The sequence below is a fragment of the Planococcus citri genome, chromosome 3 (assembly GCF_950023065.1).
Source record: "Planococcus citri chromosome 3, ihPlaCitr1.1, whole genome shotgun sequence".
NCBI classification, from domain to species: domain Eukaryota; kingdom Metazoa; phylum Arthropoda; class Insecta; order Hemiptera; family Pseudococcidae; genus Planococcus; species Planococcus citri.
In genome coordinates, this window is record NC_088679.1 from 77,452,566 (window position 1) to 77,469,015 (window position 16,450).

Consider the following 16,450-nt stretch of genomic DNA (forward strand, 5'->3'; position numbering starts at 1 on the left):
ATCATATCAATCTTCTTTTGAAAAACATCCCAAGTTCTAAATGTTTGTACAATTGTACAGTAACATCACTTCTGTTAAGAGTTTTACATTTCTTCAAATTGATTTCAAAAGACTAGTATCATCACAGCTGTTTTTTCTTTAAGTATATTTGGTAATGTTTGGATCGGAAACTGTTGTCTAACAAGAGTACAAGACTGTCGACAAAATTATGAAACAGATCAACATTCAAAAGAAACAGGACTAACACGAGTTTCATCATTAAAATACTTATAATATTCGTATGAAATAATATGATTATAAAGAAAGATTTGAACGAAAAGGAAACACTGGAAACAGGAGTTTCATCTTTGATAAGGAAAATATTTCACTTTCATGGAGACAAGTCAAACGAGTGTAGCCAAAAGCACTCAACAGCGCACAATGCCGAAAAGTATCCTTAGTCTCTAGTAATTAGTGAACCTAATCTGCCAAGGCAGCCGGATAGGGTGCTAAGAATACAGGGAGTCAAAACAAGGCGGAACAACATCAACGTTGCAACCTGGAATGTACAAACTTTGTATAAAATTGGACAACTTGCTAGTGTAGTTAAAGAAGCCAGGAGGTTGCAAATCGACGTGTTAGGAATAACTAATAAGTGAGACCCGATGGACTGGAAATGGTAGAAACTGGGTAGATAAAGAATATGAAATGATCTATGCTGGGAAAGACACACACTAACAGGGTGTGGGTATATTAATACATACCAGAATCAGCGATAAAATCAGTGCCATAATTCCAAAATCAGAGAGGATACTACTCGTGAGATTGGAGGTCAAGCCAAAACCAATGGTGATAATTCAAGTTTACAGCAGAGATAATAAAGAAATTAAATCACGGATTGGAATGGCAAAAACTGCTTTCAACAACCTTGCCAATGTGCTGGGAAATCGAAGGATGAGTATAGATCTGAGGAAGAGAATTATGCGGTGCTACGTACATGGATCATTCTGAAATATTCCTGCAAAACATGGACCATGAGTGCAGAATGCGAGAATAAAGTATCCGCTTTCGAGATGTGGTGTTATCGAAGGCTACTACAGATCTCATGGAAGGACTTCTTTACCAACAAGGAAGTATTAGCAAGAATAGGAGAGGAGCGGAATGTCGTAGTTGAAGATATCAAAACTAGAAAGCTAAAGTATTTAGCTCATAAAATACGAGAAAACGGTATTTTCATGCTAGCAGTACAGGGGAAAAACCAAGGAAAATCAACGGGAGGGAGGAAACGATCGGAGCTGTTAACAACAAACTCACCAGCCAACTCTCCCCGTAAGACCCTGAAAGAAGCGATCAGATACGCTGGATACCGGCTAATATAGATGGACATTATTGGACATATACGCTATCTCCTGTAAAGGAGCGCGACTACGACGACGATGACGAATAGTGAGAGTGAGAATGGTTGAGATATGTGAAGATAATAAATATACTTTTCATCGCAAGGAAATATAGTAATAATTATACTTTAGGTGAATTCCAAGAAATACTCCTAAGAAAGGAAATATTTCTTGGTACCAAACTAGCTCGTCATAAAGACTTCAATCTTTCTACGACACTACTCATCAACAAGTATCCATGATTATCGTGATTGTACCTATGAAATGATAACTCAATGGAACGACTATACGTACATTAATTTAATCAAAATATTTACATGGGTCAAGAATGTTAAACAGGTCGAGTATAACACACAACTCGATTTTTAGCTGCCCAACTTCATATTCACGCCTTCTGGAGCAAATTCAAAATTCTGGAGAAATTGAAAAATCGCGCTGGAGGCTCCAGAATGGCTGGAAATGATGAAATTTGGATTTGGGGGGTTAATATCAGTTTTAGGACTTATTTTGAACATTTTTACTGATCAAGTACGTACTTTTTAAAAAAAAGCATAAATCACCAAAATAGTCAATTTTTAGATTTTCAAAAATTCGCCAAAAATCGAAAAATGAACTTGGGCAGCTGAAAATGTGGATTTGGTGGTTTTAGAACATGCTCTTTCCAAAAATCGCAGTCATGTTCAAATCGGAGGCGGACCCCTTAAGAGGTTCCCTTGTTAGCACTTCCCCTTTGAGAAAAAAGTTGTCCCGGAGAATCGGCAGGGGGTGCAGGTGATCGTTATGCGGGACCCCCGACTAGTATATGATAAGAATGAGCATTCGTACTAACCTTAGACTGTTGGTATAAATTGATACTCCAAGTATGCCAGCTGGAATGACTGTGGGGAAAATTTTAAATATATAAATACCTACACGTTTTTCAAATTTTACAAATAGGTATCTAGAGAATTGACATACTCATGGTATTTTCTGGAGTATCATAAAGTGCATTCACTCTGCTAGGATCTATTTCAATTCTGTAAACAAATTTTAAATTGATTTTTTTTTCTTCAAATAGGTACTGGAAAAATGAAACGCGTTTGGAAAAATGTAATCTTTACTTTTCCAGATTATTTGTTTGATTCTTCATGCTTAGGATTCTTCTCAAGTCATTCTCATGGATTGAAACCAGTGTCTCGTAGAAATTGGCGGTTATCTTCACCTAAAATTCAAAAAAAAAAAATCTAAGCTTATCAGAGATCTTTGGTGTAGCTGAAAGTAGACTCCATATACTTATACTTCATCAGAAGTAATTAGTAGGTACCTATAGATTTTTATGCGATGTGTTAATGTTTCCACGATGCCATTTCACACTAATCTTACTTACGTCTTTGTATAACTCATTCAGTAAGGTTGTTTCATTGAGTACACTCGGATATACCAAATATGACTTCATCAACTGTAATTTTTTCAGCGCTCTTTGTCTGGTCTTCTCATCCATCCAGAAGGCGTTCTCAATGATTTGTTTTAAACTTTCTCTAATATGTGCAAACATTCTACCGATCTGTAATTTACGTATTCGAATAACTAAAAAATTAGGATTAATAGTTTAGAATTTTGGATATTTAATATCACGTTGGTTTTTGTTACACTCTCTGTATTACGGAGAAGATGCAGGCCATGTAAGAAAAGAAACAATGATATGGAATAACTTGAGCTCCTTCTCATTTGGTATACTTATGAATTTTGATCTTTATTGATTTTCATTTCAAATAAAAACCGTGTGAAAATTGTACCTAAATATGAGTAGATGGCGAAAAAAAAATGTCGGAGGACTTTGACCGAATTCAGTCAAGATCCTAATTTTCGAGCGGCTATGAGCGAGAAAACTACGATTTTTTTTCTCTTCCAGGGACATTTCGAAGCTAAAATTTTTCATGAACTACTTTCAACTCGATTGAAAATCTTTAGTGAATTTGATCAAAATTTTGCGACCTTTTTTTTCTTGCGATCGGCTGTATATTGTGGGTAAACGTACCTACCCTACATATCCTGTTTAGAATCATATTTGATTTTTGATTATGATTGTAAAATTTCTACTTAGGTATTATAAAGATCACTTACGGTGGTCTTGGCTTTGATGTATTTTTCGTTCGTCGTGTATGAGTAATTAATTGCCCAACCGAATATTGACCTGGTTTTCTGAATACAACCGCTTTCTCTGTATCGACAAAATACACTTTCGTAATTAGTAACTTAAAGGAATTCTCATTCGAAGATTATTGAAATCCCCTTACACTGTTGGAGTGACTTCAAGGCTGTTCAATTTATTCTTTATGTCACGAATTGTCAAATCAATGGCGGGTAAAAGTTCAGAAGCAACTTTCCACCAAAGTCCGAGCTCTATGTTGGGGTTTTTTGAAAAGAAAACTTATGAATAATGCGTATAAATTTTAATTATCGTATTAAAATTCAAACATACCGATCAATCTTAAATTATTTTTTTCGTAAATGTATCGTATTATTTCTTTGATGGAATCCGGAGTTGAAATTTTAATTGAGGCCGGATCTTTGAGATTCAATTTAACGAACTCCAAACCGGCAAAAGTTTCTTCTATATATCTCGTCCAATTAAACTAGCGGCCAAATCTCATTATTTGTAGTTTATGAGAGCGAAATTGCATGCATTGAATTACTAAGTACTTACTTTGGAAATCGTTGTATTCACTTCGATTGCAATGCTGTCAGTTAGATTTTGTAGTTCTTTCAATGTGATTAACACTGGTGCGGAAGGTTCTAGGTTGATCTGAAAATATTACGAGTAAGTAATTGAAAAAAATCCACATCCAGATGTTGGTGCTTTTCAGCCTACTTAGCCGGCGTTTGGTGGCATAGCAAACCAAATCGAATGTGGTACTGGTACCAACGTGTAGATCTCGCCGAGACGAACAGAACGCGCTACCTACAAGCCCCTCTATCTATTCATGGAAGAAAACTACGAGCGTCTAAAGTGGGTACCAAATCAGCAAAAAATGAAAAATTGTCAGAATGAAAAATTCGACCTGGGGACCTTGTAAAGCATTCTTTTAGCTAAAGATTTCAATTTTTGGCATTGACCTACCTTCATTTCTGAAGAATTTGTGCAACTTTGAAGTTTTAAAACAGATCAATTTGAGTAAAATTTGATGAAATTTTACTCAAATTGATGTGTTTCAAAACTTCAAAGTTGCATAATTTCAAAAATGAAGGTAAGCCAATGCCAAAAATTGTAATTTTCAGCTAAAAGAATGCTCTACAAGCTCCCCAGGTCGAATTTTTCATTTTGACAATTTTTCATTTTTTGCTCATTTGGTACACTTTAGACGCTCGTAGTTTCCTTCCATGAATAGATAAAGGGGCTTGTAGGTAGCGGGTTCTGTTCGTCTCGGCGAGATCTACACGTTGGTACCACATTCGATTTGGTTTGCTATGCCACCAAACGCCGGTTAGTCGATTTGATGGAGGAAGGGGGGCATGACAAAAAGGGTTTTCAAGGTTGAAAATACACGAAAGCCCCTGTTTTCTCCACTCCAAATTGCTCCAAGAGGCTGATTCTTTAATATGCTACTTTTGAATTTCTATCAATTAATTTCCATTCCGACCTTTTTTTACCCCCTTACCCTCACCCCTTCTTAAAAATCTGATCATTGGTGAATTTTAAATTGCGGTCATTCCCACTCAAACACCTTCAATCCTACACCAAATCAATTCTGAACACTTGATTAAATTTGAGCGAATCTTGTTGGAATGCCTTCGGCTAAAATGACCTTAGAGTTTTGGTTAAAAAAAAAAAAAAAAAAAAAAAAGGAAATTATCAGGCTTGCAAAATCGAAGAAAAATAGTCTTCCGGAACCTCATAAGGGATTTTGGGCTGTCCCTGGGCTTTATTTTTTCTTCTTTCAAAAAAAAAATCTGGTTAAAAATCAGCTAGGTTAAATTGTTTTCAAAGACCTCTTTTTTCATGGTTTCACGCCTCTTTTCCAAAAATGTCTAGTTTTTGCACAAAAATTTGAATCAGTCAAGTCTATTTTTGGACCTTTCCGGAGGAATTTAAAATTCGTTGCGAACTGGACTATATGGCTCAAAAGTCATTGTTTGAAATGAAGTAAAAAATTGAAATTCTGCTATAATAGGTAATTAATATTTTTTTAATGAATTTTCAAAAGTTTTCCCAAAATCCAAAAGTAAACTTTGGCGCTGATAATTATTTCGGTGACTGCAGGTGTTTCAATCACAAAGACACTACTACCTAGTTACACTATGGCTATAGAATTAGTAAACATAATAGGTATTATCTAAAAACTAAAATGTTACAATAACTAGATGTTTAATTCGTTTTAAATGATGATTTTCAATTTTTTTCATTCTCTGATATATCTTCTGATGATTCATCTGTTTCTTGATCACTGGTTTTTTCTTCATCAGGGGAAGTCATTTTCAATTTGTTTTTAAGTTTTGTGAACCTAATTTTCATAGATCTGTATTTCAAGTAGGTACTTGTAGTTCTCAGATAGCATTTTAATGACTCCTTCTATATCATTAGTAAATTGAGTAACAAAATGATATGGATCCTTTTGAAAATATGGAATGATATAGGGTACTGATTTTTGTTTTCCTCAAAATTTTCTTCTATAGATTCCATTAGCTGTTTTATAGTAAATGGTTCTGTTTCTTCAAGCTTGACTTTCTTATTTCTCTTTTTTTTGGTTTGGTTGATATGGTTTCTTCATTAGGTATTTGATAACATAGTTTGAATGCCAGATTGGTCATCCTGGGAGATAGTACTTGTAGATAAGGGTCTCTTAATAGGTTGTTGATCAATTTCTATTTGTTCAACATTTTCAGAACTGAGATGGCTTGTAGATGGCTGATTTATTGGATCTACAACTTCTGTAACCTCAGTAAGGTAAACCTGCCTATTAGTACGCACAGCCTATTAGTACGCATTGCGTTTTTCTCGCGATTGGTAACACTGATCGAAAATTTGACCACACCATGACGTAGCTGACTACTGACTCTAGTTTCTCTGAAAAAATCAGGCAGTTTGAATAAAAACTCTGTCTCTGAGAACCATTTGAATGAAAAACTGTGTTTTGGATTTTTTTTTCATCAAAATGGGAAATGAGATTGAACATTATTAAAATAGAGTTATTTGATAAGTATCTTATACCAATCGATCCGTAATTTTATGTAGTTTCTTATGAAAAAAAAGACATTTTGAAAATATTATTTTATTATAGAGCTAGACATCATTTTATGTCAGAACAAAAAACTTCCTATATCTAAGTACGTACCCCCTAAGTCCTATTAGTACGCATCATTTTTGCATGTAAATTTTCATTTTTTTGATCATTTCGCATTAAAGTGAATAAAATTAGCTGAAATTGGTATTTAGTCCATCCAAGTTCAAGATTATGAAGTCTGATCATGATACTAACATTAATTTCAAAAAAATGGGCAAAAAATATGATGTCAAAAAAATGTATTTTTTGAAAATCTGAAAATTACAATTTTTAATGTGTATTTACTCTTGCGTACTTATAGGCGGACATTTGCGTACTAATAGGAAGGTAGCTTCCTATTAGTAGGCATTTGAGTTGCCCTCATTTTTGCGTTATTACGAAAAAGCAGCAATGGGAAATTCAAAAGTGAGTAAGCAGTTATGTACCCAAGACTTCAAAGTTCATGTGTACAAAATTTCGTAAATTTTTATGCACAACTCTGGGAGCTGGAGCGTCTCAAACCTTAACTGCGTACTAATGCGGGTTTACCTTAATGGTGACTGTTGATTTTTGACTCAAATCAGTTGGTTGCTCGGTGATTTCAATATCTTTGGGAGGAGGTTGCTTACTAAATTCACATGATTGTGAGGTAAATCCAGATTGGTGACAGATGAAGCATTTGACAACAGCATCATTGTAGAATACGCTGTATTCATCTTCATTATGTTCAATGAGCTCAAGAGGAAGGTAATTTGGTTGCATCTTCAGCAGGAATGTACACAAATCAGTGTTCTGATAAGATACCTGTAAGATCCTCCTCTGGTGACAGTCTCAAAAACTTCATATTGGAAGAAGGAGCGATTCCATGTGAAATTATTATTTTGCTTATTTCATCATGAGGCACATCCCTACTGACAAAAAATATGCGGTCAATTGTGTAAATTTGAGACTGCGTTTTTTGGTGCGTTTATGCCCAGCGTAATCGTGTAAACACAATGTGGAATTGAATTTTTGAAAGACCCCCTGGAGTGTGAGATGGCATAAACTCAGTGCGGATGGAGTGAAAACCAGTTTCAGGTAGAACATCCTGAAAGCGGATTTGAAAACAAGTGAGCGGATTTGAAAAAACGTGGGCGTAATAGCTGAAAAGTGAGACTAAAACGCGTATTTCTTGTCACTAGGGATGTGGTGGTACATTGGATGTGATAATTTTTTTTATCATTTCTTTCTTGTCTATACCATCTGGCTTTGATGGGCTTACGATCAATTTCAATTTCACCACTGTTTGAGAGAAACTTTTCTGCAATTTCTTTATTTCTAATATACAATATACATACGTAAACGATTGTTTGAGATATCTTTGCACAGATTACCCCCAGACTTCAGAAGAACTTTAATAACAAATAAATTCTCACAACAGCTTCAACCAATCAATCTCACCCACTCCAATATTCAATTCACCTACCCAACCCTCAGCTTTTTGAACATTTAGAAGGACCTATCTCTGATTTTGTTAGAACATTAACCAACCTTCAAATAGACCCCAAAACTCTCGTTCAAAAACCAATATCCTAATCTCCATGGCTGCTTAAACCTCCCCAAATTGACTACTATTTGAATAATTATTCAAAGAAAAATCATTCCCCATTAGTAAGTTAAAAATAACTATCTAGAACTTCTATCAAAATATCCCGAATTCAACCTCTGTTTCACAGATGGATCAAAAATACCAAATCATCATTCTGGATATGCATACTATATTAATGGTGAAATTTCAAATTGCAAACTCCCAAACTGTTCATTTATTTACTCTGCTGAACTCACTGCTATCTATCATTGCCTCTGTGATATACTCACCTCTGAACCAGATAACATAAATTTTTTGATCCAGAGTGATTCCTTAAGTTCATTGATTTCTATACAAAACCTACTTTCTGATCACCCTATAGTTCAAAATATTCTTAAAAAACTACTTGAGCTACAAAATTCCCACTTTATTATTCAGTTTATGTATGTTCCCAGCCACATTGGAATCACTGGAAACGAAATTGTTGATACTTATGCGAAATCTGCAACTACTCTTTCCCCCCTTACCATCGTCATCACAGCTGACGACATCAAATCTTTTCTCAATCAAAATATATACATGAATTGGCAAAATTTCTGGTCCCAACAAACAGCCAACAAGCTCTTTCAACATAAAAAATCAGTTCATCCTTGGAAAAACCTCTCCCACTTAAATAGACTCGAAGAAGCTATATCTTGACAAGGCTGAGAATTGGACACACCAAAATCACACATAACCATCTTTACCTAAAAGCCCCTAAACCATCATGTCAATTTTGCTCTTCTGAACCCATATCTGTTCAACACCTTCTATTCTATTGTCCCCAATTACACCAAGATCGATTATCTCTTCAAATAGATGAAAACTCTCTCTCCGTTTCTGACAGCCCCTCCGAAATAGAACAATTTATTACTTACTATTGTTAAAAAACACAACCTGACAAATTCAATATAATCTGACGTGGGGTGTAATAATCTAATAATTATAAACACCCCCCCCCCCCAAAAAAAAAAAAAGACGTAAGTATTCTTTTAATTTATGATTTTTCTTCTTAATGGAAAAATGAAGGTTGACATGGAAATTTTGTAGGGTTAATTTTTTTGAAATTGGAGAGGGGAGAAAAGGCCCGAATCGAAATTTTTATGATGACTAAAAAAATTGGCAAGGTTCAATGTTCAGTTTTGGTTTGAATATTTTAAAAATCAAAACCATAAGTACAATATACAAACGCAGTAATTTATTTTAAAAGAGTGGGGACGGGTGACTGGAGCTCGAAAAAATTGATTGTAAAAAATTACAATAATTTAAAATTACCTGTTTAATTTCATCTTGTTGTTTCAGAATGTTTTTGATCGTGTCATTCCTAGCCTTATTGTCTGGTGCAATCCATCTTGTGCAAAAGTCTGTTGGTCTTCTCAATACGCACAATTTTTGCATTATATCGGCCATGAATTTGGCTTCAGAAATTTTTTCTTCACTAAAAATTAATAAACGAATCCGTAATTTTAAAACCTACATATTTACGTAGGTATTTGTGTGAAACATATTTTTTAAATAAGTAGATAAGTAAGTAGGTATAGCTCGTACCTTGCCATGGGTGAAGTCGTATTTAGAGAATTTGATGTTTCTTTAAGGTTACTCAATACGATTTTGTTTAGAGTTTGGTTGAAAGGATGTAAGTCCATTGTGATATCGAAAAGAACATTGATTCCGGTCAGTTTGGGTGCTTTGGCCAACGCCGTCGTGTAGTCGAAGGTTTTATTTGTGATTTCTTCAGTAAGGAAAGGAACTAATGATAAACCAATTTCTTTCAACTGAGGTTCAATCAGATCCAGTTTATTGCTGTAAGCAGCTACAAATCACATTTGTAAATCAATTTAATTTATTTAGCCCACCTATTTATTAACTTCGATATTCTATTTTTATGATCTATCTGCTTATGCAATGTGCATTACATACCTTCGTTTAAACACAGCCAAAAGAATTTCCTAGCCTTGTGAACGGCGTTTGGTTCGTCTTTGGTATTATTCTGTTTTAGAAAATCTGCAATCAGACGATGCATTATCGAATTTGATGAATTATTCTTCAGAGAGTGTGAAAATACGTAATTTAATCATTATAAAAGTCACTATACCTACCGACAATTTCGGCATTAATTTCATTCTTCCGCAATAGTAGAGTACTTTGTGGGATATCACTACCGTTCTCATTTTTATGAACGTTTGGCCAATTTCCGCAAGCATATTGGTAGAAATCGTCGCAGGGATCTGCTTCAAAGTCGATCGATTCTTTCAAATTCTGCGCTATATTGGCAAAAAGATATGGGATAAATTTAGAAGAGCGAAGGGAATGGAAAAAATGTTTATTTGCCATAAAAGTCCAAGTAGTGAAATAAATTGTATCACCTGCGGATAAACATTCTTTTGTTTCACAAACTTTTTTGGTGGAGTTCTGTGACGATACCAATAAAAACGAACTCGAAACTGAAACGAGTAATTGATTAAAGCAATCAATCTATAGTAAATACTAAATTAATTCAAAATAACGTGCAATCATTCAGGACTTGTACTAAGATATATTTTTCAAGTACATACCTAGCAAAGGTACCGACCAATGTTACTAAAGACAGATACTTTTTGGCTTGTCTTTCTAAATTTTCGTTGTGAAAGTTGAGCAACATTTAAAAAAAAGTTCAAACATACCAATTTTTTCAAATTTTGGCCCTTTTTTTTAGAAAAAAAGACGTTAATTTTGTCAGGAATTACCAAGCATTCTCACTTTTGGCCAAAAACCACTTCCCAAAAATCTAGCTTTCTGTCAAAAGCAGTAAAAAGTTTCGCGTTTTGTCAAAATTGCCCAAAAAGCGTAATTTTTTGCTTAAAATTTTTAATAATTGTTTCCTTTTTTTCGAAAATTTTCAAAAAAAGTTATTAATTGCCAAAAAAATCACTTGAAAATCTCGTTTTTTTGGCAGAAATTGCCAAAAAGCCTTGCCTTTGGCTGAAATTGCCCATGTATTGATTTTTCAAAAATTGCCAAACTGCAAATGTCTCAATCGAGTTTCATTTTTAGATTTTAATTTTTTTTGGTTACTAGAGTAACTTCTTTTTTTTAGAAAAAATTGTGTTCGAGCTCTGAATTATCGCATTTATTTCTGTACACAACATAGTTGGATTTACTTACCAGAAAAGAATATGATTGCTAACGTAGAAACACGGGTTGATAATGGTCCTCTCATTTTGAAAAAATCCTAAAGTAGATAATTCCGTTTGAATATTTAGTTCAGTGGCAAACTGTAAGTAAGCGGCAAATTATGATAAAGCTTTGAAATTTGGTATGATGAACAAGGACACCAAAAGAAAATTTTTGAGCCAGGGAGACAATCGCCAAGTCCCATTGGAGGGGAATGGGGGTGATTTGGGGGGAGGGTTCAACCCCCCATTTTTCCAAAAAGGGCTATTGGGGCGATATTGGTGTCAATTCCACATGATTGAACCCCGCTGAGTTAGAAAATACCATTACTTTTTAAATCTGAGAGAGAGGCATGCCTCAAATTTGAGATTTTCTGAGTGAAGTTTTTGCATTTTTCTCAAAAATACCCCAAAATTGCAGTTTTTCAACCCTGGATGACAGGCTGACCTTCTATCGACATTTTTATGATCATTTTCGGATTCTACAGGTCAATTACATACAATGCGAATCGACCATTAATACATTCGCATACCTCTACCCTGGGTGTACAGAGGGGTCTAAAGGGGTTAAAAATTGGCGTTTTTTCGGCATTTTCTTGTAAAAATCGGGGGTTTTGAACTGTGCCCCGGATACAATTAGCGGGAGAAGGTTCTAATGTCAAATTTCGAATACTACAAAGCAAATGCTGAAGATAATAAACAAAATATATGATGAAGGCACTCTGCCTAAGGACTTCAAAGCAGTAAATTTTGTACCAATACCAAAAAAGAACAACTCGCAAAAATGCTCTGAATATAGAACCATCGCACTGATGAGCCACGCACTGAAGCTACTACTCTCCATCATAAATGCCAGAATTGAAAAGAAGATAGATGGAAATCTAAGCGAAACACAATATGGCTTTGTAGCAAAAAAAGGGACGAGAGATGCAATTGCCCTGCTGAAAGTGATCATTCAAAGAGCACTGAATGCAAATACGGAAATCATTGCTTGCTTCGTCGATTATGAAAAAGCATTTGATCGTGTCAACCATGAGAAGATGTTGGAGATCCTGGAAAAATACAATATCGATCACAAAGACCTGCAAATAATCAAGAACCTGTACTGGGAGCAAAGCGCTAACATCAAGATTGGAACTGAGTACTCGGAGAACGGATGTGGAATAAAGAGAGGTGTGAGGCAAGGATGCCCCCTCTCACCCAGGTTGTTCAACGTGTATATGCAGAAGAAATAATGAGAGAAGCGCGAATCGAACGAATGGGATTCAAGATCAACGGCAAGAGAATAAATGAAATAAGTTATGCAGACGACAAAGTGATCCTTGCTGAGACAGAGGCGCAGATGCAGAAAATGATCAACCAAATCAACAGTGCTGGATTAAAATATGGAATGAAAATAAATGCAGGCAAGACCAAGGTGATGAGATTTACGAAAGGAGATGATAAAGAGGTCAAAATCAACATCGGATCACAAGAAATTGAAAATGTAAAGCAATTCAGGTACCTTGGAGCACTGATAAACAACGATGGTAGAGATCATAAAGAAATTAAATCACGGATTGGAATGGCAAAGACCGCTTTCAACAACCTTGCCAATGTGCTGGGAAATCGAACGATGAGTATTGATCTGAGGAAGAGAATTATGCGATGCTACGTATGGACCATTCTGAAGTATTCCTGCGAAACATGGACCATGAGTGCAGAATGCGAGAAGAAAGTATCCGCTTTTGAGATGTGGTGCTATCGAAGGCTACTACGGATCTGGTGGAAGGACTTCATTACCAACAAGGAAGTACTAGCAAGAATAGAAGAGGAGCGGAAAGTCGTAGTTGAAGACATCAAAAACAGAAAGCTAAAGTATATAGCTCATAAAATATGAGAAAACGGTATTTTCATGCTAGCGGTACAGGGGAAAATCCAAGGAAGATTGACAAGAGGGAGGAAACGATCGGAACTGTTAACAACAAACTCACCGGCCAACTCCCCCTGCAAGACCCTGAAAGAAACAATTAGATACGCTAGATACCGGCTAATATAGATGGACATATACGCTATCTCCTGTAAAGGAGCGCGACTACGACGACGACGACGACAAAGCAAATGCCATCGAATAAGACTCGGAGGCACTTTTTACACCCCTTCTGGGAGGTAGTAGAGGCGGTCAAATTTGACCCATTATCTTGCTTATGTTGAATCAATTTTAGAAATGTAATCAACGTATGAGTACATTTCCTTACTAACGAGATAATGATGTTTATATCAATGTTTTTTATACCGTCGAACCCAAATTTGCAATAATTTTTTCGATTCCAAGGCGGGGGGGGTGAGACCAATTAGGCCATATAGGGGAGTAGGTCTATTTTTCACAAAAAATTGACATGTATATCGAAATGTAGGTTTCGAAGGACGCTGATTTCAGAAATGCTATCAGTTTTTCATTTTGGTCGAAGCTAAGGGGATGATATTGCATTCAGGGGGTGGGGGATGACATTATTCACAAAAAATCGACATGTATACCGAAATGTAGGTTTTCAAGGATGCTGATTTCAGAAATTCTATCGATTTTTCATTTGGGTTGGAGCCAAAGGGGTGATACAGTATTCGAGAGATGGGGGGGATGAAATTTAGAGAAAAGAAAACTTTTCGACAAAATGAGAATTGTTTTATCACTTCATTGGGAGTTATAAAAATATTTTTCCAACTTTTTCCTCGGTCAGCTTTCTCAACCCCGTTCTCACATTCTGATGAGAGGTCTCAGCGTACATTTACATGGAGATAGTGTCTTTGGAATGAAAAAATGATGTATGGAAGGTTTGTTAAATTATCATGGTTTTGGAATAGTAAAATCATAATTATTCAAGATGCAGCAATTTCCAATGACACAATTTTCATTCTGAAAAATCTCCATCTAGTAACTAGCCCTTCAAGTATCATGAATAATCGAAAATATTTGAACAAAATTATGTCAAATAACATATTAATCAGACTCCCACTTCGCTGAGCCGGAACACAAAAGGTAATTATTGAGAGAAAAGAAATTGATGTAGGTACACATACATGGCGATTTTTGGTGAAAACTTTCATCCTCCACCTCTCGAATACTGTATCAACCCTTTGGCTTTGACCCAAATGAAAAATCGATAGAATTTCTGAAATCAGCATCCTTGAAAACCTACATTTCGGTATACATGTCGATTTTTTGTGAAAAATGTCATCCCCCACCCCCTGAATGCAATATCATCCCCTTAGCTTCGACCAAAATGAAAAACTGATAGCATTTCTGAAATCAACATCCTTCAAAACCTACATTTCGATATACATGTCGATTTTTTGTGAAAAATACACCTACTCCCCTATATGGTCTAATTGGTCTCACACCCCCCCCCCCGCCTTGGAATCGAAAAAATTATTGCAAATTTGGGCTCGACGGTACAAAAAACATTGATATAAACATCATTATCTCGTTAGTAAGGAAATGTACTCATACGTTGATTACATTTCTAAAATTGATTCAACATAAGCAAGATAATGGGTCAAATTTGACCCTCTCTACTACCTCCCATAAGGGGGGGGGGTAAAAAGTGCCTCCGAGTCTTATTCGATGACATTTGCTTTGTAGTATTCGAAATTTGACATTAGAACCTTCTCCCGCTAATTGTATCCGGTGCACAGTTCAAAAACCCCGATTTTTGTGAGAAAATGCCGAAAAAACGCCAATTTTTAACCCCTTCAGACCCCTCTGTACACCCACGGTAGAGGTATGTGAAAGTATTGATGGTCGATTCGCATTGTAATTGACCTGTAGAATCCGAAAATGACCATAAAAATGTCGATGGAAGGTCAGCGTGTGGTCTAGGGTTAAAAAACTGTAATTTTGGGGTATTTTTGAGAAAAATGCAAAAACTTTACTCAGAAAATCTCAAATTTAAAAATGGGGGTTGAACCCTCCCCCCAAATCACCCCCATTCCCCTCCTATGGGACTTGGCGATTGTCTCCCGGGCTTAAAAATTTTCTTTTGGTGTCCTTGTTCATCATACCAAATTTCAAAGCTTTATCATAATTTGCCGCTTATCGTTCAAGAAATACATTTTGCCACTGAACTAATTGAAATTTTATGAATTCTTGTAATCTAAAATTCAGATTAAGTTTAAAAGCTACTACTTACCCCAGGATAAAAAAAAATTGAAAAATTGTTACTGAATTTAATAAATTATCTTTCAAAAATTGAATCGACGAATAAATTATACATACATATAAATTTTAAACTAACTTGAATAAATACAGAATACGTCAACTAACGATAAGTTAATTTTGTTAATGAATAATGATGCAGTCTGAACAATGATTTTATTAGCCTAATCAGACTAGATTAAATTTTGCACATCGCACTACTTTGCTAATTAATGCAAATCTTCAAGCAATTGGAAAAAATCTAAAAATAAATAGGTACCTATTTAATAAGTAGCCACGTTAATTGATCTGTGTATTTAATTTTTTTTATTCCAAAATCATGCAAAATTGGCCGCTAGTAGATGTTTTTATGAAGGCATTTGATCGTGATTAAAAATAATTAATTGTTCACCTTCACGTTTCGTTTAACAACTTGCTAATGGCATTTGATTCGGTAGTCGTGCAATTTTTTGATTATGGCTCACTTTCTTTTCCTACCCCTACCCTAATATATAATCGTGAAATTTAGTGTAAATAGATAGTGTAAAACGTCATTGTACACAGATTTATCCTAATTTCGAAACTCTAGAAATAAACAGTGATGATCGCGTTATATATGTACATTTTCATTTACGTTGTTTCTACTTGGTTGTACTTGCAAATTGGAAAGCTCCATTCGCACAAACTGCATAATTTTTTCTAGCTGGGAGGTGTTCCTGGAGGGGAGATGTGAGCTCTCAAAGAGATGACGTTTTCGAAAAAATTCAGGGAATCGTAGTTTTTTTTTACTCTTTTCATTAGTTATTACCCAACCAACCTGTTTTAGAAAAAATAGTCCAGTTCCAAAAGATTATATCATTTTGATATTTTACGTTGATCTGGGTCGTTGCCATCAAAATTCAAGT

The 16,450-nt window shown here is 35.2% G+C and overlaps 1 protein-coding gene and 1 long non-coding RNA gene across 2 annotated transcripts in view; one reads left to right on the forward strand and one right to left on the reverse strand.

Moving 5' to 3' along the window:
* LOC135839437 (uncharacterized) overlaps window positions 1-16,450 on the forward strand; it is a 72,782-nt gene that overhangs the window by 12,235 nt on the left and 44,097 nt on the right. The window lies entirely within an intron of this gene.
* Window positions 1,659-15,659, reverse strand: LOC135839427 (neprilysin-1-like). Its single transcript, XM_065355445.1, has 15 exons — window positions 15,541-15,659; window positions 11,367-11,433; window positions 10,589-10,666; window positions 10,322-10,486; window positions 10,143-10,226; window positions 9,771-10,035; window positions 9,498-9,660; window positions 4,063-4,161; window positions 3,838-3,991; window positions 3,653-3,758; window positions 3,480-3,576; window positions 2,743-2,919; window positions 2,477-2,577; window positions 2,334-2,392; window positions 1,659-2,254 (listed from the first exon to the last, which is right to left on the reverse strand). Exons 2-15 carry the CDS (start codon window positions 11,419-11,421, stop codon window positions 2,172-2,174), a joined length of 1,686 nt encoding a protein of 561 aa, XP_065211517.1. The 5' UTR covers window positions 11,422-11,433; window positions 15,541-15,659; the 3' UTR covers window positions 1,659-2,171.